Here is a 27,205-nt window from a genome sequence, read left to right on the forward strand (position 1 = left end):
TAGTGCACACTTTCCACACAGATGTATTCTCTCACATCTAGGCCCAGATTTAACGGTCACAAATTATTTGAGTGAGCTGGGCTCATGGTGTCATACTCTGGGACCGACAGTGGCTTCGAAGCCATGATACAGTGGGAGTGACAATGGAAGGGTTAATAAAGTTAACCATTTTGACTTACTCAAGAAAGTTCATTACTGCCGCTTCCAAAGTGAAGAGCTGAAATTTACAACTCGACACCTTCACTTCCACATAGCCTAAACCACTTCATCAGAACTTGATCTAGTTCTGAACTTTTTTCTTCCTTCATTGTTTTCCTTTTACACATCTCTTTCTTTGAATCACTGTTAACAAAGAAACCAAGTAATTTTTCTTTGTTTCTTTATGTCATAAACTATTGAAGAGCCAGTGCTGTAAAATTCACACAAGCTTCTCACAGACACACATCTGTCAACTTTTTTCAAAAGTTCAACCTTATCTTTTATGGACAGTGTACAGTGTTTGTGTTTTTCACAACGAGAAGCATTTCCTTTATTCATTGGAACCATGGCTAGGGTTAGAATGAGCAGGTTATAATTACAAATGGAGAAAACAAATTGGAATGGCTAGCCTGTGTTTGCAAGCGACTCCAACAGTTTTTATGCAACAAGTAGCAGCGGGTTGGTGAGGCAACCCAGGAAATTTGAAATTATGCTAGCTGAAATTAGTGCCAGATTAGTGATGGAACCTGATTAGTGATTGCCAGATTAGTGATGGCCTACCTGTAATAGCAACAAGGAAGAATTTTATCTGACCTTAAATTCCTTGTTCTCTTGCTTGTTGATAAATAAGTGTTTGGAGATGTTTATTTGACTACTGACCATCAGTGGCTGTGAGCCATCTGTTTATATTTAATCAGCAGATGGCTGTGACTTGGTCATCTGTTAGGGTTAAGAAAGCCACTGCAGTATATGGCAACCAGCAACCAGCTTTCTCCCAAGCCATATAAATCTCTAAACAAAAGTTTTCATGCCTGAGCCACTTTTTTCATATATAAATGAATTACTGCATAGGTGTAAGTTATGGGAGGTCTACTTGTATAGTTCAAAATAGCAAAAGAAACAAAAAAAACATAATCCTTAGTTAAATGGCTTACAACTTGTTCAACACAAGTGACTCTGGACATAACAAACCAAAGTAAAACAAAATCTCTCAAAAAAATTTTGGTATCGATCTATATATATTTTTTATTTGAACAGAATTTTAAGGGAAATTTATATTCAAGCTCAAATAACATTTTTTTCTCTCTGTAAGATATACTTTATGTGAAGAGGTGTACTGGTGAAGACAAAAGACAGCTATACATCATTAGTTATACATGTGGAGTATATTACATTAGTGCTGTAAATGGTGAAATGTTTGGAAAGTGGAATTCAAAGAATTATAAGGAAAATTCATCTGGATATTAGCAATCTAGAATATAGCTGTATTAAGTCTATTTTTTTTTTAATGTATTTTCATAATTAGAAACTTCACTGACATGACAGTTTTCAAATACTGTATCAAGTTTTAAAAGTTATTGACAGTACATTATTGCATTAGAGTTATTATAACATTAATATTTATTTAAAAAATCTTAAAACTTTGCTCCTAGCAAATTTTATATACAACTTCCAAGTCTGTGTTATAGCTCCAGAGAATATTCTTGATAACTGGTTTAAATGTCAATATCTATAATAAAAAAATACTTCAGATGTGCCATTCACTTTATATCTGCCAATCATTTTTGTCATTTATCACGTTATTTTCTTTTAACCTGTCTGCCTCGTATTAGTTTTCCATATTAATTTGCTTAAATTTAAGAGTTTGAGTATATTGTGTATGTATTCCTAAATAATATCAAAGCTTTTTTTTTTTTCTTTTCTTTTTTTTACACAGTGCATAGATTTTTATGACCCATATCTCTTGCTCAGTAATGCCTCTGTTGTCACAGTTGCTCATCTTAGATATATACTGTATTTGAATAGTTAGGTATGTATGTAAGCAAGCATGTATGTATGTATGTAAATATGTATGTATGTATATATATACAGTATGTGTGTGCACATATGGTATAATGTATTTTATGAAAGTGGGAATATATGCTAATAAAACTAAAGTAGATTTCAGCTTTAAAATAAAATCTCTCTATAATGAGGAGGTCTGTCAACTTATAAACCAGTGCTTAAATGAATCTTATTTAACTGCATAAAACAAATACAGTACTTGAAAAACTAGTACTTGCCCCATTTTACTTTGAATAATTAAAAACTGTGGCAGTTATCTCAATACAGCCCAAGTTTAAACACATCCATTTGTCTTATTGTGACCAGTATGTATGTACTGTTTTACAACCACAGTAAACGTAGATCAAGTATAAGAGTTTTAAGTTTAGTTTTTTTTTTAAATTTCTCTGCTTAGTTTTAGTAAGTAAATTGTGTACAGTAATTATAGCCAGTGTACACAGCCACATTGTCATACAAATCCTACAGTTTTGTATGTAAACTTAGCTACTGTATGTACTCTTAGCAAATTTATGTGAGAGTTATCACTGTACATTCCTTTAGTTTGTTTTCTGAGCCATAGATGGTATTGAAGTCCCTCAGTTTCCTTAAATAGTATCTTAACTCTAGGACCATAAGTGTGACCCCTGTGTTGTTATCAGGTCCTCCGTCTGCTGCCCTTATCTTCTGCCCGTCTTTCCCCTCTACTGATGATTTTTTCAGTGGCTTCCCATGTCCTTTCATTTCCTTCATCTTCCTGTATCCCCCAAATCTGTACACTAGAACTCATTCAGATTTCCTCTAAGACTCTTCATAGTGTCTGCTTTAAAGCTACTCTGTAGTATGATTAGCAGGGTAAGATTTCTAATTGTCTAGTATTTATTATTTTAGATGCTGTCCTTAGTACACTTGATGTGAATGTGTTAGTTATATTAACCCTCAAATACAAAAAAAAAAAAATGGTTTTCATGTCCTTTGTCCTCTAACTGCTCTTGAGTCTCCCTTTACTTTGCATAACTTTGTGTTAGTGCTTGCTGCTTGTTATGTTCAAAATGCATTTTTTTTGTTGTTGTTGTTGAAATTATTTCTGTAGTAGAGTATAATGAATCTTTTCTTTTGTATTTTTGTACCAGTGCTGTATTATTTTTCATTATTATTGCTTATGATTTGTTTTTGTTGCTTATGCACATGTAGATGAGTGCCACAAAGTATGCCTTATTAACAACTTCAGTACCTTGTGTATCACAAACATTGCTAGGATGCTATGAAACTGGCGGTGGCAGGCTTATAGTATGAGGTAACGTATTTGTATGGTTCACAGGAAATAATAAAACATGAAATTCATTGATAAAGTATGTAATGTAGGGACTGGTGGTAATGTTTTAATTATTTTTATAGTTATGCTAGATAGGCTACTACTTTGGGGATAATGGAAACTGGTATTTAATAATGTGAACACTATGGTGTTCGCATAGATGCCCATTTACACATTGCACGATTTGGCATGACCAGAACAAAAAAAAAAAAAAATGAAATCTCACCACAGTAACACTGATTTAGAGCAGCAATACGCAGGTATTCTATTGGCTTGTACCAGTATTACTTATATATCGAATGGCTTATTCCTCATTGTTATTATCATCTGTTTCACCGAGTCTTATCGTTATCCTGCTTGACACAGTTTAGTTGGTGGCGTGTTGCTGCTACTGTGGGTTAAGTTGTAGAATTTGTGCTTGAGTTAACACTATCACCATCACCACCACACCTGCTCCCCCTATACTACCAACGCTCCTCATCATCACACCCGTGTCCCTGGTGGCAGCGGGAAGATAGCAGCGAGGAGGACCGGTAGCTCACAGGTGTAGAGGCATTGCTTACACCCAAGATCACTAGTGTCTGATCTCTTCTTCTGTGGCAGCCTTAACCCAGCAGGCGGCACTCCGGCTTGTGGACAGAAGGGTTGTCCATGATGATCCACTTCAGCAGGATGTGCTCCAGCTTGTGGACAAAAGGGTTGTCCATGATGATCCACTGCAACAAGAGGTATCCCAGCTTGTGGACAGAAGGGTTGTCCATGATGAGCCACTTCAGCAGGAGGTGCTTCAGCTTCTGGACAGAAGGGTTGTCCATGATAAGCCACTTCAGCAGGAGGTATCTCAACTTGTTGACAGAAGGGTCATCCATGATGACTCAGTTCAAGAGGTATCCCAGCTTGTAGAAAGAAGGATTACCCATGATGACTCACTTCAAGAAGAGGTATCCCAGCAGCACTTTACTGACAAACAACAACCACTTGATAATACTGCAGTTGTATCAGACAGTTCGGCTAAGAGTGGACGAACGGAGGAGAGGGGGTGCAGTCCTATTACTGTGCTTGAAGCAAGGCCTGAAATGAACCAAATGAAAGTTAGACCACTTTCCAGAGGTAGTTCCCACACGATCACCACAACTACCAGCTGGGGAGCACCGGTCTCCACTACCACTAACATTCAGCTCTGTGATAATGAATCGGCACACTGTGTGCAACTTACTTTGCATTCAGAGAGTTGTGTTACATTGCATGCTCCTGAAGAAATTTGGGAGGAGTTACGACATGTCAGGCAACAGCCAACACCACAAGAACAGCAGCCAACACCACAGGAACAGCAGCCAATGCCAAAAGAACAGCAACCAACACCACAAGAACAACAGCCAGTACCAAAAGAACAGCAGCCAACACCACAAGAACAGAAGCCAACACCACAAGAACAGCAGCCAACACCACAAAAACAACAGCCAACACCACAAGAACAGCAGCCAACACCACAAGAACAGCAGCCAACATCACAAGAACAGCAGCCAACATCACAAGAACAGCAGCCAACACCACAAGAGCCACAGTCAACAATGCAAAAGCAGCAGACAACACTGCAAGAGCAGAAGCCAATACCACAAGAGCAGCAACAGTTACAACAGCAGCAGCCAACACCACATGAGCAGCAACAGTTACAACAGCAACAGCCAACACCACAAGAGCAGCAACAGCAACAAAAGCAGCAGTCATCACTACAAGAGCAACAACAACAGCAGCAAGATCAGGAATCCAGCCAAATAGTGTCAAATGTAGAAATGGAGAGTAAACTTACTGAAGAAACTGTAGCAGTTATAACAAAATCAAAAAAACTGAATAAAAAGAGAGACCTTCAAGTAGAGGAACATTATGAGAATGATAGTGAAAAAGATGTTGAAGAAAGGACAGACACTGTAGATGATTGTAACATTGAGCAATCACTCAGTGATCACAAGTTAGTAGAAAGTGTAGCAACATTGGATGAACCCATTACTGAAGACCATCATAAAAGTCAAGATCCATCCAAGAAGGTCTTTTCTGATACATTTGAACAGACTACAGTTGTAACATGTGATGAATTAGTTAAAAGTATACAGAAGCATTTAAGCAAGGAAATAGATATTTCAGGTAAATACAGAGGGAAAGAATTTGAAGAATTAAGTACATTAAGTGAAAGTATATCACCAGTAACAGAAGTTGAAGATCTGATATACAAAGAAAAGGTTTCCAGAGAAGTTGCTGTGTTAAGTGATGAGGCAGTTGATAAAGATATCATTTTATTATCAGCTGAAGATTCTGTTGCTGCATTAACACAAGCTCTTTTGAGAAATATAGAACTAAGTGAATATGAAGACCCAGCAGCTTTAAGTGAAAAACTTCTTTATGCAGCAAATGAAGTTATAGCCCCATCAGCACACCGTCCAACGACACTCATGATAACTTCGAATTCAAACGAATCGACCGACGATGCAGAATGCATGGCAAACGACCCTACCAGAGATGGAAGGGAAAACGATATTCCTCAGGATCTGAAACAAGAAGGAAGTAGTACGGCAGTCATGGAAGAGTCTGAACAGCAAGAGATGCAAATGGTGCAGTCAACAGTTATGAATGAGCGCCTTTCTGGAAGTGAGAGTGGCGCTGTGCCTCGTACAGAGCGTTCTGTGCGGTCAGCACCTCGCACCACTACCTTAGTTAAGGTAAAAGTGGAGAAAAGACCTGTTGGCAGCCATCCTCAAGCACGAGAAAGAATTGCTCATGAACACCAAACAGTAGTTCATGCCCCTTCTGTAGAGGAGGAAATGCGTGGATTAATGCAGGAAGTAAAGGAAGCAACCAGTCAAATAAAGCAAGAGGTGAAAGAATTACGTCAAGCTGACACACCTACTCCTGACACTCCCACACCTTTGAGAGAGTTTAAGGAGTTCTTAAACAGAGAGGAAGAACAAGAACAGGAGCGTCTTCCCACAATTAAGGAGATATGTCGTGAAAGTGAGGAAGATGCTTTTGTCAACACAGGAGGTGAGCATGCATATGAAAATGAGCAGTTTAAACTCAGATTGAGTGTACCAATACAAGAGCAAATTGTCCAACCTGATATTGATGACATTGTTCATCCAAACAGTGAGGATTCCACTGTAGAAGGTTACTATGCTGTGTCTGTTAACCCTTCTCAAGCTGCCAAGTACACACCTTTCAGTGCAATAGTTCCTGAGGAATACTCTGACGAGTGTAATATTAAGTCCAAACCTGAAAGCCCTTCAACCCCTGTAGATAATTTTGATAGTTTCCCTGTAGTTAGCATAGGTAGTGACATGTCTTCTAATAGTAAAGAGCAAAGCAAATCTAAGCTTAAGTCTTTCTTTAAGAAAGTTCGTAAACTAACATCCAAAGGGCTTCATAAACCTGAAAGTGGGACACTTGATGACCTTGGGGAAAATTTATTAGATAGGAACAGAGAAATTCCAAGTATTGCCAACTACAAATCAGAAATCTGGGAAAGAAGTGGGATCAAAACAAATGTTGATGAGGTTAAGTCACCATTTTATGAATCTATCAGTACAATTATACAGCCAGAGACTCTTGAAGAGAAATATGATAGATATGAGGAAGACCAATGTAGAATTGGAGAGCAGAAGCAAAATGAAAGTAGTGTGATTAATTTGAAAGTGCCCATTGAAGATCCTATAAAGGAAATTACTATTTCTTCCTTAACAGGTAGTATAGTAACTGAAATCATAGACACACACCCAGCAGTATCAAAATCACTAGTCAGTAAAGAAGTCGATACAGATTGTAATATTTCAGAATTTCCATTTAGTGAAGCATGTCATAGTCACTCTGCTTTAGAGTGGCCACTTACAGAACAACCCTTGACTCTCTCTCCAGCACTAGAATTCTCTGACTCTGATGTGCCTCACATCAGTAATGTTTCTCATACTGCTGAGGTGCCTCACACAACTGAGACACCTCACACCGGTATGGTTTCTCACACTGCTGAGGCATCTCATACCACTGAAGTACCTTACACTAGTAAGGTTTCTCATATTACTGAGGCTCCTCACACTGCTGAGGTTGAAGTACCTCACACCACTGAAGTGCCTTATACCTCTGAGTTTCCAGAATTACAGCTTACAAAGGATGAAATTCACTATACTGGAACTCCTAAATTTGATTTCTCACATACTGAGATACATTACATTAGGTCTTCAGAAGTAGCATCACCAATTATTGTAGGCAATTTTTCAGTGCCAGAATTGGAAAGCAATGAACTGGACTACACTGATTCTTCATTGTCAGATTTCCCATCAGGGCAAGCTTCACTTCATATTGAAGTTCCGTGCACCGAGGCTTTAGTATCAGGATTGACACTGAGTGTAGTACCTCTTCCTGTGTGTTCAGAATCAGAATTATCAGACACTAAAGTGCCTCTTGTTGAATCTTCAGTGTCAGACTCACCACCCACTACAGTGTCTCACATCCTGCATTCAGTATCAGACACTAAAATGCCTCTCACTAAATCTTCATTATCTGAATCACCACACACTGAAGTACCTCACACTTTTTGCTCACTATCAGACAACAAAGTGCCTCATATTGACCCTTCGGCATCAGAATTGCCACATACTGAAGTGCCTCTCATCATGTGTCCAGCATCAGACACTAAAGTGCCTCCTGTTGAATCATTGATATTAGAATTACCATACACCGAAGTGCCTCTCACTGAGCATTCAGTATTAGAATTTGCATACACTGAAGTGCCTTTGACTGAATCTATTGTGCCAGAATTGCTACACACTGAAATGTCTGACACTAAGTCTTCAACATCAGAGATACACTGTACTGAAGTGCTTTACAGTGAACTTCAAATGCCAGACTTAACAGGTGCTATGGTGTCCCTGGTTGATTCCTCATTATCAGCAGTGTCACACACTGAGGTTGCAGTTGTAGAGCCATGTGACTCTACTGAACCTTTGTTGACTGATATATCAGCTATTGCACCACTAAATGAAAATTCATCAGTCACTCTTTCAGCAGATCGAAAACTAGAGTGTGTGTCTGTGTTGTACAAACTAAAGAAGAATGGAAGCAGAGCAATGGTATCTCATTCAGCAGGTGATATTAATGTTGGTTTGCCATTTGAAAAAATGGAGGAAAATGATAATCTGGCATTTAAAAATGTAGAGAAGCATTTTGGGAAAGATAATGATAATGTTACAAATACTTCAATAGGAACAGAAATAAAAGAAAATGATATTAAACAGGCAGTAAATTTCCAGATGATGGAATCAATTAGACCAGACTTGCATACTACTGAAATACCAGTTTTACAATCACAGTCTACAGTAAAGACAGAACAGTGCCCACAAGTGTTGACATCAGACAAAATCTTTGATATAAAATCTGAACACAATATAAATGTTGGCAATGGGCATTTAGAAGTGCCCAAAGATGTATGGGTGGGGGAAGGATCAAGGGAAAGTTTGTTTTCTGAAGAAAGCATCCAATTTCCATCACTGGTGGAACTCGCTGAATTCTGTCCATCATCAACAGTATATGAAGATGATGATGAGTATATTGAGTTTCCTAATTCAGATGTTGTTGAGATACTGGAGACAGTATTTGAACTTGATGAAACTGAAGACATAGATGATTGTAGCCATAATGTTAAAGGTACTGAATATTTTGAAAAACAAGAAATTGGAACACAGTACCAAATGGAAAGAAGCAGTGAGTTGCATTTTACCATTGATGATATGTCAGATATTTATGATACTCATAATGATGAAATACAATTATTATCTGAGGCAGATATTAAAGCAATGGATGAATCTTCAAGCTTTCTTGAGAAGCCCAGAAATGAAACTCAACTGTTAAATGAGATTGAATGTACACCATTAGTGCAGTCATTTGGTCTGCAAGAAAATATAGAAACAAGAGCAGCTATGATGATGGATATTAATACAAAAGGAAATAAAGATGAATTTGATGAAACAAAAAGCAGTAATTTAAAATTTGATAGAACAGAGCATGTGTTGCATCTTTCACATTCTCCAGATATATTATGTAAAGATGATAAGTTCATACAAAAAGATGAAAGATGTATAGATGATTATATCAAATCAGGTAAAATAATTCAGGAAGATATACCACTAAGTGACACAGTTCTCCATAAGAGGATTTTAGATCCAAATGAAGAAATAGGCTTAGATAGTGGCGAAAAATTCAAAGTTGAGGAAAGCAAAGATTTTGATGATTCCTTGACTGAAGATGTGCTGTCACCCAAACCTGTTGACAAGAAAGCCGAAAAACTAAAAGACCATACATTTGAGGCTTTCGATGAAGTATCAGTTTCACAAGTTACCCCAAAGCAAGAAGAGCAAAGTGATTTGGTAGCTGGTGTTCCATCAAGTCCAGTAACACAAGAGTTCCTGCTTAAATTAAGCCACATGAAAGAAGATGTAATGATCCCTGAAGCTACCAAATATGAAACAGCATTTCCTATACTCATTATGGAAACAACTGATGAGTCCTCACAGAATAAGTTGAAAATGAATGAACAGATAACAGAAATAGAAAACATGCAGCAAACCAATTTAAGTGTTGTTAAAAGAGGTTTGAAATATGAACCAGAAGAGAATTCATCAGTGTTAAAATCTAGTGCAGAAAAATTGATCAGTGATGTATCTGAGGTTAAAGAGGTCAAAGAATTACACATAGCTGTATTAAATGAGCCATATATCAAACATTTACACAATATTCATGTAGTTGAAGCAGATGAAGCATTTGAAACTGAAGAAATTGAAGAACTACCATCCTTTGAGTCAACTTTAGTAAGCAAGCTGGACCAAGCATATGCAGTGACTGAACTGGAACAATTATCATCACCATCAACAGAGCAGGTTGTAGTGAATGAAGCACATTATGAGGTATTGAATGATGTGTTAGATACTAATGATGGTTCTCAAAGAGAATTTATTAAATCAGAAGACAGTCAAATTGATGTAGCAAGCAAATTTTCAGAAATGGATGACTCTGTCTTGAGACCCAGTGATATACAGGAAGGTCAGGGTTATATGATGCCAATGATAAAAGACATATACAACACTCTTAGAGAAGGGGATTCTAAAGAATTACCTGTATCCAAAAATATTGAGGTGCTTTTAAGTGGTGATAGTAAGAGATTATTTACACCAGAATCATTACTAACAAGAGATTCTACTGAAGCTAAAACAATTCCACCTGACACAAAAGAAAACTTTTCTGAAGGAATTAAAGCAGAAGCAGTAATTGCTGAGTCTAAGTTAACTCAGTTGCAGTCAACATTGGGTAGTACTGAAAAGGAACAGTCCTTGGAATTGGACATTAAAGGGAATGAACCTGATAATAAGGAAGAGAATTATTGCAAATCAGTAATACCAGTAGTTGGAAAATATTTGTTCAAAGATATCTTGATAGCAAATGCTGTATCTGACTTGGATACAGTTGAATCTACTCTAGATGTAATGGAATGTGTAGACACCTCACATGTGAGAAAGCCTTTAAGTTCAGAAGAACAAATCTCACATTATGAATGTGAGTATAGTGCATCTGACAAGGCTGAAGAGTCATTGTTTGGCATGGACAATACTTATTCACAAAAAGATAATGGAGAGGAAGTGTCAGTGACAGATGACATAATAACTGAAGATTTTGATAATGTTCAAGAAGCACAGGTAAATGTCAGTTACCAAAAATTAGGGAGCACTGTAAAGGATGCTAATATACCCTTAAACTTGCAGACAAAAATTGGCTTACGCCACAATGCAAAATTGGTCAGACCAACAGTATCTGAAGATGCACAAGTAAATGAATGCAGTATCATCATCCCAATTGAACTGAGAAAATATGATCTGGATACAAAACAATTAAGTAATAAAAATATTAGCTATGGCAGATTAGAATCTGAGTCAGAAACCAAACCCAGTGAACATTTTGAGGATGCAACAGAATTAGTCAAACCTCCAGAGCTGAGCAGTACAGAGGTAGAGGTGAGTGAACAATTAATAGAAGATGTAATAGACTCAACTTTAATAAGCCCTTGTAAAAATGAGAATGTTTCTGTGCTAAATTCTGTTTCTGAAGAACTTAAAACAATCATTTTTACTTTAGAGCAGAATCTGATTGCTGGTACAAACACTGATATTAGCATAACACCCATTCTTGCAAGGTTAGAACAGATGGAACAAGAAGTGGTTAACCTTGATTCCATTTCCAAAGCACCTGAGTCCAGTATTCCTGTTTTATTACATGATATTCAAATTGATGATGTAGTGTCTACTTCGCAGGCTTCATCATCCACACAGAAGGAACTAGAAACTCACAGAGAGAAGTTAAATTTTGAAGACTTCAGCTACAGTAAGGTTACGATGCCTGTTGGGTTGAGCACAGAAGCCTCTACTTTAGCACTCCCTCATGGACAAAGTCCCAGTAGGAAAATAAATGGGCAGGATATTAAAGAATCTTTGACAGATGTTGAAGATTTATTTAGTGATGGTGATCAGACACCAGTGTTAAAAAGAAAAGCACTTAATTTGACTCTGCAGAAAGATGCAGAAACTGTAACTGATACAGAAGATACAGATCTGTCTGGAGAAGAGGATGACATTATAAAGGAAGAAAGTAACATACCCACTATTCAAGATTTAGGCCTTCTTCCTGAACCTAATAAAGAGGTAATAAACTTGACTGAGGGTTATGCTAGAGGAGCTAGTCCTATTCTGCACTCAGATTCAGAACCAGAAAGTGAGGATGTACAAGGAAAGCATATGAAGAACATATTGAGGGTAGATAAAATGAACCAGCTTGATCTTCCTTCTGACGATGTTGCAGAGGCTCTTACTGATGTTGAAGATATGGTAGCCTCAGGAGATGAGGAAGAGGTTGTTGAAGCTGAAGATTCTCTTCCAGAGCATTACATGGATCAAAGTGAAGGAGTGTCTGATAGGGAAAAACTAAAAGCTTCATCTCCTGCCCCTAAGATCTTTTTGGCTGAAAGTGAAGACTTAAGTGATGATGATAAAAAAGCTCTAAAGCATAACAGACATAAATCTAAAGTTATTCTGGAAGTAAATCCTCAGGAAGGAGGCACAACTGATGTTGAGGATTTAGTTTTGAGTGATAAAGAAGGAAAAGAAAAGCCAGAGTGTGGTAAAAATAAAAAAGAAAAAATAAGAAGAAAGAAACAGATTAGGCGAAAGACAGTGCCTAAGAAGACAATCGCAGCAAAGTCTCTCATTGTTCTGACTGGTGATTCCAGTGGTTTGACTGATGTTGAGATTTTATCTGGAGATGAGGATGAGGGGGTAGTGGAGGATGAAGATTTAGGCTTAATAGTGCCAGAAATAGACATAGGCATCTTAACAGATTCTGAGGATGTAGAAGTTTCTGACACTGAAGATGTGGCTGACTTGATGCCCAAGCCTGTGGATAAAGTTGAAATATCCCTTATACCAGATCCTCACTCTGAAAGAGTTAAAATTAGTGAAATAGAAGAGGCAGCACAAGAAGAATCTGGAGGTGAAACAGAAGAGGAAGGATTTGAACTAAATGAAAAGGATGACGAGAAAGCTTTAAACCCTCGGCAAACAGTTTTGCATGAGCCTATTGTAATTGTAGGGAAGGAGACACTTGATGCAGATGAGGAAACATATGAAGCTGCTCTTACAGATACTGAAGATTTAGGTATTGATGAACATGAGGAAGAAGAATTACTTGCTCATATCACAAGTCGTTTACCAGAAGAAGGGGATATTTATACAATTACTGAAATGGAATCATGCAGTGGTCAGATTACGAAAAAAGAGATAATGAAAGATTGCCAAGCTAAACAAATCGAAGATGCAGAATTAACTGGATTTTTTCTGCAAGAAGATTTTGAAGATAATGCCCATACAGATGTGGAAGACCTTGATGATAGTGGTGAGTATGGAAAAAATGAAGTTAAAACAATTCCAGAAGCAAAAACAAAAGTTGAGGATGGTCTCACTGATGAAGAGAGTGTAGACGAATCTGACATTGAAGAGGAAATTCAAGAACCACCAAAGCAGGTAAGGAAAAGGAACAAGAGACTACCCCTTGTTCCACAAGTTTCTGAGGTTCGATTTGTTGAGACAGAGCAAGGGCCACTAAGCATAATTATCACTCCAGATACAATTGAAAAGCATCTAGATCAAATAATGAAAGACCAAGTAACAAATGTTGTGTTCTTAGAATCAGAAGACAAAGAAGAGGCTATCACAGACATTGAAGACCTTTCCGATGGAGAAGAAGGAAAAACGATTCTAAATTTAAAGTTACCTCAAAACAAACAAGAACCAACCACTGATACCGAGGACTTTGATATTGACCCTTGTGAGATGAACCGACCTCTCAGTCCAGTTCCACCAAATATTAAGTATAATGTTTTACCAAGTCCTAAACGGGAATTAATTCAAATTAAGGAAGACAAATATGGTGTTCCTCAAGTAACTGTTCGGAAGTTAGAAAAAGATGAATTATTTGTATCTGACATTGAAGATTTGGGTGCCACAGATATAGAAGACTTAGATGTATCTGAAGATGAGGCACTGAGGTTAGTTGGCATAACTGAAGATTCTACATCAGATTTTGAATTTCCTGATGCAGGAACTACAGAAGTCTCGACAAAAATGATTCACAAAATCCAATCAGTGCATGTGGAAGTTGAGGAAGGAGGTGGTACTGATATTGAGGAACTCCCTACAACCAGAAAACCTCGGCGCAAAGCCAAAAGTCATTCAAAGTTGATGCCTAAAGAACAGGGAGAAGATAGTCATACTGATATTGAATTACTCAGTGACCAAGATGACAAAGGAAAGCTTACAGTACGCTTGGAAAACCCAGGAGGCAATACTGATGTGGAGGATTTTGAAGCTTCAGAGACTGAAGAGGTAGAGGTACCAGACAGAGAAGATATGCCAACTCCAGATATAATACGTGATGCAGCAATAAAAAAAATGATAATATTGAAAGAAGGGCCTGATGGTACAACTTACACAGAAGATGCACATGTTGCAGAAGATCCTGTTAACTTTTTGGGGGTTGAAGGAGAAGCTGGAGGCATAACAGATGTTGAGGACATGGAAGTTTCGGGAGCAGAGGATGAAATTATCACAGACCATCCTGCAGTGGATTTGCCAGAGTATGAAGCTTCAAGTGTGGATATTTCAGAGACAACAAGCCTCCCATCTGATAGTAATGAAGCTAAACACATTAAGGATAATCTTCTTCTCCCCGAAGACAACTTTAATAATCTCACAGACGTAGAGTCCCTTGGTGAAGGGGAAGGTAACAGGTGTGCATCTAACACCCATTTATTGTCTGGTCAGCAACTAACACATGCTGTAGAGAGCTGTTCTGTAGATGAGCTTCCTTATCCCTCTTTACTTTTTGCTGACCCTAAACTCTGTATACATCCAGGGTTGTCCTTAGAAAGTGATCCATTTTGTGGTGAGTTGACCAATCCACTAGTTGTAGAGGCAGAGTTAGAACAAGTTTACTACCATGCTCCACAGGAGCAACCAAAAGAAACTGAATTGGAGTTAGAGGCCCACAATGGTTGTGTGATAAGGAGAAGACAGGTAGTAGCATCTACATGCCAAGCAAGGGAAATTCGTAGGTTTTGGGCTCAGGATCGAAATTCTCCCCTTCATCAGTCAGAAATGAGTACTTATGCTTCTCCTGTCACTCATAAAAGGGGTTTTAAAACCATCCTTTATCTTGAACAACCAGATTTACTTGATGCCATTAGTATAAGTGACACTCTATGTGATTCATATTACTTTAAAAATGAGCGTTTTCTTGAATTTGATTCATCTAGTATTGCATCCTCCAATGATTATTTTCCTTATAGGGAATCAGACATAGTTTCTGTTGTTGACCATTTCAGTCAAGAAAGGAGCAGTAGTCTTGATGACCTTCCCAGCCCACATCTAAGCAGCATTGGTGGCTCAATTGTTGATTCATTATATTCAGTGAAATCATTTAGTACAGATACTCATATTCACAGACCACTATGCTCAAGTCCACTATCAAATACTCTGTGTAACCAACCACTGTGCTCAAGTCCACTATCAAATACTGCATATAACAGAGGTAGTGGTGATAACCACACATGGACTCAGGAGTCTCAGTTATGGCTTCGTGGGAATAGTACCTCCATTTGCAGTTTCTCTCCTGAAATTACTCAGCAACAAATTACAAAAGTAGAACCCTCAGAAAAGAATATTTCAGATGAACTTCATTTTGAGACAGATTGTGGTTTATATTTTGAAAGTACTAAAAAAAACAACACTGGTGTGTCCCTGACCCAGGCATCTTGTCAGCATTTCAGTACCAGCAAATTACCTGCCGAGGTCAGTACAACACAAATTGAAAAGCCTATCTATAGTGAAATGGAGAAAGACTGTGCAGGCATACATAGGTATTCTGCTCATAGATCTGCATCATATCAAAATATAATAGGTTTAGATACACCTATAGATTGCATAAAAGGAAAAGACACTATATATGAGGAAAACAGTTTTATTAAAAGTTTACCAAAATATTTAAGGAAGTCCTCAAAATGTTTAGGAGAGACTAGTGATACAGCTATTTATGAAGAATATATGCTTAAAGAGGAACAAGAAGGAAAAAAGGAGGAAAGAGTACCAGCTGAATTCAGTTTATCACAAGAGAAAGATGCAATTAGGAGGCTAAATTTTGAATTTTATAAAGAATATATTCCTCAGTCATTAGAAACCTCACCAGTAGATTTTCAAAATAATTTCTTGTTAACATGTGCATTTGACTCAGATGTTAAGTGCATTGACAGTAAGCTGACAGCTGATGTAAATTCATTGACAGAAGAAAATAATGAAAGTACCACAACAATATCCAATGACAACCCACCAGTGTCTTTTGAAAGTGACTCAGGGGTTCATGCACATACCTCAGAAGGTTTTACTGCCTCTTTTGACAGTACAAATGTTGAAACAACTGCAGAAGATTATGGAAGTGATACTATTAGTCTTGCTGATAGTGCACTGAGTCTTGAAGAAAGAGTGGCGCTTTGTACTCATAATTACTCATATCATGATGGCTTTTCTCCCACAAGTAGTCATAAACAAATATTGCCAATTGGCATGTTACCCACTTGTTCTCAAATTTATAATTTAGATTTAATGCAGAAATCAGCTAGTGGGTATAAAAATTACACTGATTTAGTAGTTAGTGAGTCTGCCTCAAAATCTCCTTTACATTGGCGTCATACTTTACCGAGGATGTGTAGACAGCTTAGAGACAGCACCAAACTATCCTCACCCAAAGTACTAAACAATACTAATAACAATGATAATCAGGAGATAGTCAGAGACTTTGTTGGGGTTAAAGGACTGATTGAACAATGGGAAGAAATTGTTGGAAAGAGACGCAGATCTCTTCCTTCATCTCCTGCAGTAACAAGAAAGATATTTCCTCCCTTTGAAGGCAAAGCACAATCTGTTAGGATTTTTGAAACTGAAGGTAGGAAATTAGCAGAGCTTGAGCTGAGAAAGAATACTGTAGAAGTTACTCTAAATCAGAGTCATATAAGCATGAAAGATACAGAGAATGTAACTGGGGATAAGGGGATTGAAGAGATTGCAAGTGTTTGTGATATTATTCATCAGTTTGAGGGTAGAGTAGGACAGGTGGACAAAATAACTACTCATAGACCAAGGTTACACAGGGGAGCTCATTCCCCTGCTAGCAGAACTCCATCACATCTTCATCAAGTGGCTGCAGTCAAACCCCTGTGTCAGCCACAGTTGCAGCTAAAACATACAGGTGCAGCAGAAGAAGTACAGCATCTGGAGCATAATAAGGAATCCATGGATAATCCTCTAATGGCTGGGTTTGTTCCTCGGGTAATGGAGTTTTTTCCCATTACAAAGACCTCTAGAGAGGGTTGGGAAGAGGATCCTGCCTTAGCCTATGTCCTGAACCCTGAAGGTGAACAATTACTTTTGAATGCTTGGCAGATGACTGTAGTTACTTCTGGGTGATGCTTTAAGGTTCATAGATATCCAGTGCTTTTTTGCCGGAAAACTACACATGGTCTTTAAATATAGATTTAGACATGGAATGTGTAAAATAATGAAATTACTATTGGGCTAATAAGGAAATAGATAAAAAAAATAGTAAATTAGAATAGAATGAGGGGATAGGACTGAAAGTATGGTATTTACATTAAAAACACACATTCTCATTACTGTATTACAGTAATTTAAACTTTGAGGCATGATTTAACACAAGCTTTTGGTAATTATTATTGCAAAAGAATGTGCAGCAAAATGAGCCAGTGGTATCGTACAACTGTAATCAGTGAAAAGATCTTGTTGGAGCCTACAGTTTCATTCTGTTATGTATGATTTTAGGAGTACATCAATTCTACCCTGCCAGATTCATAGATTAGCCATGCTTTCATGCTTAATGTTTGTCTTTGGGTGTTTGATTAGATCTAAAACATTTTGTAATTTTATTAAGTGTTGTACATAATCCTTTAAGACAAGAATATATCATAAATTATGGTAATTTCTTTCAAGATCAGCAATAATTTTTCTGTAATTTTAGCAGATGCTACAATATGTAATACTTGACTCTCTTTAATTTTTAATTTTGTGTTTGTAGTATTGAATCTTTGATTTGTTTATGTTCACACACAAAACCTCTCTTTTTTCCCTTTTCTTCTATCAGTTCCTAGTATCTTTGGTAAACGTCCAGGAATAGAATCCTTCTTCTACAAAGGTTTTTTCCTTCCACCAGGTAATATGGGTATGATACATGAAGCTTGGAGCATCAAGTGCCTAGCTGTATTGTGTGACAATACAAGTGCTTTCATTGAATCCATCTACTAAAGCATGTCTTGGCTATTAATTGTTATTTGGATGATTAAAAGTTTACAGTTGAGAGTGAAGGATAAGCAAATAGAAAATATCTACTGTATATACTATATACAGTGTGTATACATATATATATATGTATGTACATCTACATACATTATATACATGTACATATATATACACATTATATACATACACATATACATGCATACATACATGTTGATTTTGCAGAAGCATGAAGTATACTTCACAGAAGGTAAGAAAAACTTAATATATTTCTAAAACATATTTATCGCACTGCATAATTGTCAACATTTCTGTGAAAATTCTCTGACCGTCAACATGATTTTTTCTGGTGTCCACAAAGTCATACTTAGAACAAGCATTGAAATTGCAGTTTATATTATCAAAGGTTGAAAGTTTAACTTAAAAATTAAAAGAAATGCAAAACATGTGAGTATGCTTTTTACTTAAGCATGAATTAGGCAGTTAAGAGTCAAAACAAATAACAGTAGTGAAAGAAAATGCAAATAAAATAGTATAGGGGAAAACTGCAGCTATTTCAAAGTGAATAAGTTAGCTGCAGAATTATCATAATCATTATTTCCAGGTTTAAGGTGTTCAATATGTAATAGGTTCTCCAGAATTATCAAGTCAAATCATTTCTGTACCCTAACTTACAAATTCTAGTTTTCAGATTTTGGAAACTACTTTCAGTGTATCTAATACAGTATGAAACCAGAATAAATAAATTAAGACACTACATTTGAGCATAGAGGAGATACAACAGGACTCTTAAACTTAGTAACTACCTACAGTTAAAGTTTTAACAAAAACAAAATTGAATTTAATGTATGGATAACTAGCTTGTAGTCATTTAGAGCATAGCTTAGTAATACAGTAAACCCTCTCATAATGCTCAGGTTACTTTCCTGAAGAGTGGCACATAACATACATAAAATAGCACTATGTAAAGTGAGGAATGTATGGAAAAAATATGGTTCCATTCTAGACACCTCTAAATTTGCCTTTTTTTTTTTTTTTTTTTTTTTTTTTTTTTTTTTTCTATTGTGCAGTATGAGTTGACCATCACTAATCCAGCATCATCAGGATCTGTAGGGTGATGGAATAGTGATTTTGCCAGATTACAGAATGGTTAGGTTAGAATACACTTAACTCAATAGCTAACCATCTCATTATACCTTTAAAATCCCCATAAATCAGTACAAGCTGGTTAACCCTTTCACTGTTGCGACCCTTGCTCGCAAACTTGCTCCCAGTGTTGAATAATTTTCAAAAAAAAAAAAAAAAAAATTCCAAAGGTAATAAAAGCAAAAGTACGAAATTTTATGGAAAACTTAGGGAATTATGCTTTTGCAAAATTGGTGGTGTCGGCAATATTTATGCATCAGTGATTTCACCCACTTTACGCCCTATTTTTGGCCAATTCCATTGTTCCAGTCAATCAAACTCATAGCTATTTCACTAGTATTCTTTCTGTTCTGTTGAGTACAAGAAATGCCCATTTACCTATTTCAACTACACAGTAAAGTGATCAGAAATCGGTAATTTGGCCAATTTCACACAAATTTCAAGAGATGCCAATCTGTGACAGCATATTAGACCGGCCAGTTGGACATGTGTTGGATGTGTGACGTGATTTGTTTACTCTTGAACATCAGCAAAACTCAAGCATTTCCCCTACTCTGAGCTCAATTTCAAGGTACTTTCCATCATGAAACCAATCAATATCATCTCTTTCTGTAATATATCTTCCATTCTATCAAATGAGACCAAAAAACGAGAATACAGCCATAAAAACCATACAAAAATACACCACAAACTTGCTGTTTTACACCACAACACAGTGGCAATTTTTTTTTTCATTATGCACTGCCTGCTGCAGGATGTATGTGTTTGCACTTTGCCCAATGAGAAGCATTTCCTTTATTCATTAGAACTATGGCTGGGGTTAAAGTGAGCAGGTTATAACAATAGATATAGAAAAACAAACTGGAATGGCTTGCCTGTATTTGCAAGTGACACCAGCAATGTTTATACAGCAAGTAGCAGCAGGATGGTGAGGCGACTCAGGAAATTTGAAATTATGTTAGCCGAAATAGTGCCGTATTAATGATGGAACCGGATTAGTGATTGCTGGATTAGTGATGGTTACTTGTACTAGATAAAAATTATTATAGTATAACTCATCTTACTGGTACATTTTGGTAGTGCTTTCTTCTTAAAGTTGAAGAGTATGGACAGGGTTAATGTTGGCTGATGACTGTGATTCTAGTGTTGATGTGGATGCAGAATTGTCAGTAGTTGATGGTTGTACTGGAGTGCTCAAGAATTCTGTAATGTGTGTTTGATATGTTTTAGTCTTCAGTACTTGACAGATCTGGCCAAAAAACTTTTTCATAGATCATAAAGACAATTGCTCATTTTAAAATTTTCAACCCTTTCCCTGTCACAACCCCTGAAATTAAAAGTGCTGAGTATTGCAATTTTTTTTTTTTTTTTTTAAATTAAATTTTTCTTCAGAAATGGTAGAGAATTTTTCCTATTTAAATATCAGAACTACCCTATAATGTGTACAGAAGTCAGTAATTTTACACAAAACTTAAAAAATTCATTTTAAAAACAGTCCAAAATAATCAGTGTAGGTTCTCCAGCCACTAAAGCAACCTTTCTTCTGTTAATTTATCATGTCCCCAGGCTTCTATATAACTAATGCTCTCCATTTTGAATTCATCATTACATAAAAAATTGAAGTTTTACCATATTTCTCGGATTAATAAAATATAACCAAGAATAATTGGTCATGGTTTAGGCCATCCCAATAATTGAAACAGACCTAGTTTGAACCCATAAAAGAGACTGGAAATTGAGGGGGGGGGTCAAAGGAGGCTCCCACCCTTCCTTAAGACAATAGCCAAATATTTGTCACTTTGAGGCCTCTCTCAAGCTGCTTCTGGTCTGAAAGTATCCAAAATCATCTCTGTTTTGCTAGTTTTGTATGTCTTTTATTTTATCAGTTGATACCAAGAAACAGCCAATAAAAACTACCCTAGAAAGCACTTCAGAGTCAATTTTTTAAACCAAGCATAAGGTCAGGGGTTTGCCTTCCCCATCATGCACTGCATGGGGCAGGATTTTTTTTATACTGTGCATACTCACCACATACAAATTCTCTCATGTCTAGGCCAAAATTTACTGCTCATGGCATATTTGAGGAGTTGTGCTTGAAGCATAGATCTATGTAACTAACACTGGCGTCATTGACACAGATCTACGTGGGAGACACGAAAGAGTTAAAACTTTTCAGTACTAAACATATACTGTTGTGAGGCTTTCCTTTATTCTCACACAGTTTTTAGTATGATAGGGTTTTGTGACTTATTATCAGAACACTAAGTGAAGGGCCTCTTTCTTTGTCTTTTCCTCAATCTACACATTCAGTAACTTTTGTCTTTTTTAGGCATAGTAACCTCTTATATTTTTAATGCACAAGTTCTTTTTCTTTTTTGTCATCATTTTCATCCTTTTCCACCACACATGCACTACCTCTAGGCATATCTAATATTTCTGTTTTCTTCAAGAAAGTAATAGATTCATGCTTATTGTTCTTAGCACCTCCAGTGTCATTAGTATTCTTTTTGGTTGCCATAGTAGTTAATATCCAGATAACAAATAGTGATGACAATATCCAAAATAGCTTGAGAAGCAGAATGTGTAAGACACAAGATAAAAAATGCAAGTGCAGGTGGATGGGTTGTCCTAAGGAGGGAAGGAACTGTGTGCCACTTCATGTAGTACCCAAATTTTACATCCAACTTGATGGTTATGTAAGCTGATTCTTTAATGTTTTACAGAGCATTATATCAAGGGTTTTGCATGCTCTCAATTTCTTTTAGTTGCCCCTTTTAAACTGAGTTGCAAGAAAATCTTACAGCAAGAAGTTGCTTAATAAAAAGGTTTACTATGTACGTACTAGAATTCAAAGGGTTATGAAAAGATGTTTGATATAATTGACATCTTAAGAGACTGTAACTGAAGGTATTCTAGATGGGAGCTTTTTTTTATAAAGACTTCATTATTTTTTTGGAACAATGCAGCAATTGCTGTTGTGTAAAAATTTTGTTAAGACTTTAAAATAAAAAGTACTGTGTAGAAGTACTGTAGCACCTGTTAAAGCCAGTTCAAGTTTTTGTCATTTTCCTTGAATAAAGTTGGTACAAAGTACTGTATAAAATGTGTAGACCTAATCCACAAAATTTTAAAATAATGCCTTGGGTACAGAATAATAGGATTACATAATTCTTTAGAACTTACATATTAGACAACTCAAAAAATAGACTTAATGACAAATCTTAGGTAAGTTTGTTTTCATTTAAAAATTTGCAGTTTCCCCTATGTTTTGTTTGATTTTTCTTTTAGTCTTTTGTTATTTTCTGTGTTGGTCAGAAATTGTCTGATTAATATTGGAATAAAAACATGCTTTCCTACCTGGTAGTGTTACACAGGTAGCAGACAGTGGCACTAGAGGCAACAATTCATTGCCATTTTATCAGAGCAGATAGTGAGTTGCCACGCTATGCCCTCTTGCGACTGATTGTTGGAAAACCTAAGCTTCTGTGATTTGTAACTGCCAGCCAAAGCCAGTGCTGTTACAGATCTTTCTGAAATGACATACACTGAAAGGTAATGTATCACCATATATAAGATTAGGGAGACTGCTAGCCTGGGCCAGTTGATCACAAGCCAGGAAGTTGGCAAGTATGTATAGAAGATTGGTCATTCAATAAGGAAGGAAATCAAAGACAAAGTTTCACCCTGTAAAGTGATGTGATAGGCATGGAATACAGCAATAGTGTAGCACGTTACTGTGACTGCAGAGATATCGAGTACTGCTGGAGGAGAACCACATTATGGTGTCCAGTGTCCAGCACCTGAGAGAGGCACGAGGAGTCTGCTGGGAAAAAGATGGCAGTTACCAGCATTGTCACTAGAGAAAAAGAAATGCCATCCCCTGCAGAGTCCTCATCAGTAGTAAACTGAGCGCTAGAGTCAGGTGGATGATGGCAGAGAGGAGTTACTAGAGTATTACGTAGTTGATGTTCCTTGTACAATTGTGTCCTAATTAAAGTGAGTTATTTGAAGAGGACAAACCTGAGACATAAGTGGATGATGGCATTGAGAAATCCTCAGAGCATTGGGAGGTAAAGATGTCTTCCCCTCGTATGTCATTTCTTAATGTGACAGCCATTACAGGAAGATGCACCAGAAATTAAGGTAGATGATGGCAGAAAGGATCATCTTAAGGAGGTGAAGATATCATTCCCTGCATTACAGATCCAGTTTTGACAGAGCCAGTAGAGAAGTTCCCAGAGCATATCCTGGAAACTGAGGCAGATGGCAATATGTAATATTTCCTGAAGCATCCCTTGAAAAATAAGATGGCATTGAAGAGGAGTTCCCAGAGAAGTTTTCAAGAGTTTCTGGAACAGTCCCTGGAGCCTGAGGTGGACTGTCATGAGAGTACAAATGATTTCTCAGAGGCAGAAATGATGCTACCTTTTGAAGCAGTGAGCAAAGATGAGTCCATTCCCAAGTGACAAAAATGTACCCTGTATTGCTACAGGTCAGTCAGTAAAAGCTGGAGGTGGAGGAAAGCTGACGTGGCAAATGCCATGACGTATTGACCTAGATATAGGTGGCAGGAAGCTTCACCACTGACACTGGAAGCCTCTTCAATTGTGGGGCTCCATTACCTAGTTTGAATTGCCAGTCCAGGTGTAAAGTGAGAAGTAAGATTTTTTATTTAATTTGTGTACATAGCCTTCTTATTTTCAACTGTACTTTCATAGGATGACAAAAATTTTAGGAGACAGTTTAATGTAGATGGCAGGCACACATCTTCTCTGGAGCTGATGCTGTTTTGTTTGACCTCTTTTGATTGGTTGTTGAGTAGCTGAACCTCTTTTATTAGTCACTGTCAACCAGGCATAGTCAGCATGGCAGCAGATCTCTTTGGAATGGAATGCATTGAAAACTATCATGAAATTAAGACACATGTGCAACATCTGGGTATCTTTATTGTAAACGTTTTGCCACACAGTGGCTTCATCAGTCCATACAAAGGATAAACTTGAAGAACAGGAGGAGAATGAGGTATCATCATATACACCATATACATACTGTCTTGAAAATCTGGGACAGTAGACTTAAAATGAAGAAGGAAGCCAGCAAGTAGTCAGTCAGCCAGTCAGTGAGGATATCGGAGACAGAGGCAACATCAAGGATGCAGTGAAATAGTTCCTGTGAAGTGATAGGATAAAACTGGGATACAGTGACTGTAGTAAATTATCATGACGTTGCAGTGATACTGAGTACATTGGTGATAAGTGAACAGGGTACAGTGGAGTGCTGTGACAGTGAATTTAAGTGTCTGTTATTGATTATCAGCATATAAAAATACGTAATGATATTGATATCAAGTGCCATATGCTTACATATACAGTGGAACCTTGGATTTTATTTGCCCTGGTTTTCGTCGAATTTGGTTTTCGGCGACTTTTTCATCAAAATTTTGTCCCAGTTTTTGTTCATCACCTCAGTTTTCGTTGAGTTGACAGTGGTCCGCCCTCACCCACACAAAGCATCCCACGTGCTCTGAGTCAGTCTGGTTTTGTTTCTCGTCGAGTGAGCATTATCCTGTGCATTCATCCAAAACATTTCATAGTAATCCATTGTTTTTTGTGCTTGTTTATTGAGTATGACTGCTAAATAAGCCACTATGTGGCCAAAGAAAGTTCCGAGTACCAGCCCTTTGATAAAGAAGGTGAGAAACAATAAAATTGAAGAAAGAACTCGGAGCAAAGTACAAAAATGGAATGAGTTGCAAGTTTTGTGGAGAAATATCACTACCACCCTCTACTTTTGTAGAGGGTGGTAGTGGTGGTGGTAGTGATTGTGGTAGTGATTGTGGTAGAGGGTGGTAGTGATGGTGGTAGAGATAACCTCTCCTCCCTCTCCCCTCCTCGCCGTCTTCCATACATCAACAAGAGTCTTCAATAAAGGTAAAAGTGATGTTAAATGTTCATTTATCCATTTCATTAGTCCTCTATATTTATTTTTCATTGTTTTCTACATGTAAAACTATAGTTATTCTCTATAAAATGTATTTTTTGTTAATACTTTTGGGTGTCTGGAACGGATTAATTGAATTTACATTATTTCTTATTGGAAATGTTGCTTCAGTTTTCGTCGAATTCGGTTTTGGAATGAATTAATGACGAAAATCAAGGTTCCACTGTATGTACATCAGCGTAAAGTTTGGCATGACACCAGTATGTTAACTTGCATATACATTCAGTGATAGGTGTATGACTATACCAGTGTGTAGTAAACAATATTTAATAAACTGTTTCAGATGCTTGAGGTATGTTCTTCATTGGTGGTCTGTTTTGTAAATATTTCTAGTGTCTTCCTGTTAAATGTTTAGAGTTTTCAGTTTTTATTAGTGTCTGGTGTACCATCTCTCGCAGATGTATACTCACCACCCCAAGTGTAGAACAGCAGGTTTCAGAAATTTTGAAATTTGTTTTCATCATTTGATCATTTTAAGTATATTTTCACTTTTTTCAAATTTGGCATTGCTGTGATTGTTTTCAGACAATAAATTGTTGATGGTGATGGAATTTTTGCTGATGTGTTGTTAATTATGCAGTGCACTGAATATATTAAAGAAGAAATAAAAGTTTTTCTACCTCTAGCTAACAATGATTCACTCACAGACAGACAGGAGGACTCACTCACACACAGGCAGGAAGACTCACTCATTCATACACTTATAAGCAGGAAAGCTCACTCACAAACAGACAGCAATATTTACTCACTCACAGACAGGAAGACTCACTCAAAGTTTTCCTATCTGTATACGAAGACTCATTCGAAGACAGATAGGAAGACTCACTTACTCAGACAGGCAGAAAGACTCACCCATTCACACACTTATAGATGAGATGAGCACACATGCACACACTAACACACACACAAACATGCACCAACCTCACACAAACACACACCAACCACACACACACACTAACCACAAGCACACGCAAACACACACTAACCCCATGCATACACACACACACACACACACACACACACATTCAGAATATTGTAAGAATAAAAAATATAGGCATTATCAAATGTGTAGAATAACCAGTGGAAATGCAGGAAAAGATTCTTTATACATACAGTAATTTTATATAATTTCATTATTCAACTCATTGGAGAGAATGAGGCATGTGTAGTACTGTAGGCATGTGGAATTCCCTTTAGATGACTTATCCGTTGATATTTACACATCCTGATGTAGGACACACTTTAATACATAATATCTTGGCTTCTAGATATACATACCTAGATGCATCCTGATCAAGTGTGTGTGTGTGTGTGTGTGTGTGTATATACAGTGGTACCTCAGGATACGAACAGCTCAAAACATGAACAATTATGTAAGTGTATTTTAAGTGTATTTATGCAAGTACTTTTGTAAGTGTATTTTTGGGGGTATGAAATGGATTAATCTCATTTACGTTATTCCTTATGGGAACAAATTCGTTCAGTATCAGCATTCGAACAACCTTCTGGAACAAAATAAGTTCATATCCCGAGGTACCACTGTATATATATACAGTGGACCCCCGGTCCGCGATGCCATCGGTATTCGATAAATCCGGTATGCGATGCATTATATCGCAAAAATTTTGCCTCGGTTCCCGTTAAAAAACCCGGTATACGATTCATCCAAGACATGGCCATGTGTGTGCCAGTGTGCTCGCATCTAAGGATACATTCGGTACATTCCATATTATCACAGTGTTTTTGGTGCTTGTTTCTGTAAAATAAGTCACCATGGGCCCCAAGA

The 27,205-nt window shown here is 37.1% G+C and overlaps 1 protein-coding gene across 22 annotated transcripts in view; it reads left to right on the forward strand.

Annotated features, from left to right (window-relative positions):
* Nucleotides 1-27,205, forward strand: part of LOC128689421 (ankyrin-2) — a 989,227-nt gene that overhangs the window by 889,482 nt on the left and 72,540 nt on the right. For 17 of the 22 annotated variants that reach the window (XM_070086289.1, XM_070086299.1, XM_070086296.1 and 14 more), the window contains 2 exons: nucleotides 3,938-6,370; nucleotides 18,122-18,190. The exons of 2 other annotated variants lie outside the window; for them this stretch is intronic. In XM_070086289.1, coding sequence (XP_069942390.1) covers nucleotides 3,938-6,370; nucleotides 18,122-18,190 — 2,502 coding nt within the window. The remainder of the gene's footprint in view (nucleotides 1-3,937; nucleotides 6,371-18,121; nucleotides 18,191-27,205) is intronic. 3 more of the 22 variants (XM_070086306.1, XM_070086304.1, XM_070086292.1) reach the window with 2 other exon arrangements.

This window comes from Cherax quadricarinatus, chromosome 18, assembly GCF_038502225.1.
Source record: "Cherax quadricarinatus isolate ZL_2023a chromosome 18, ASM3850222v1, whole genome shotgun sequence".
NCBI lineage: Eukaryota > Metazoa > Arthropoda > Malacostraca > Decapoda > Parastacidae > Cherax > Cherax quadricarinatus.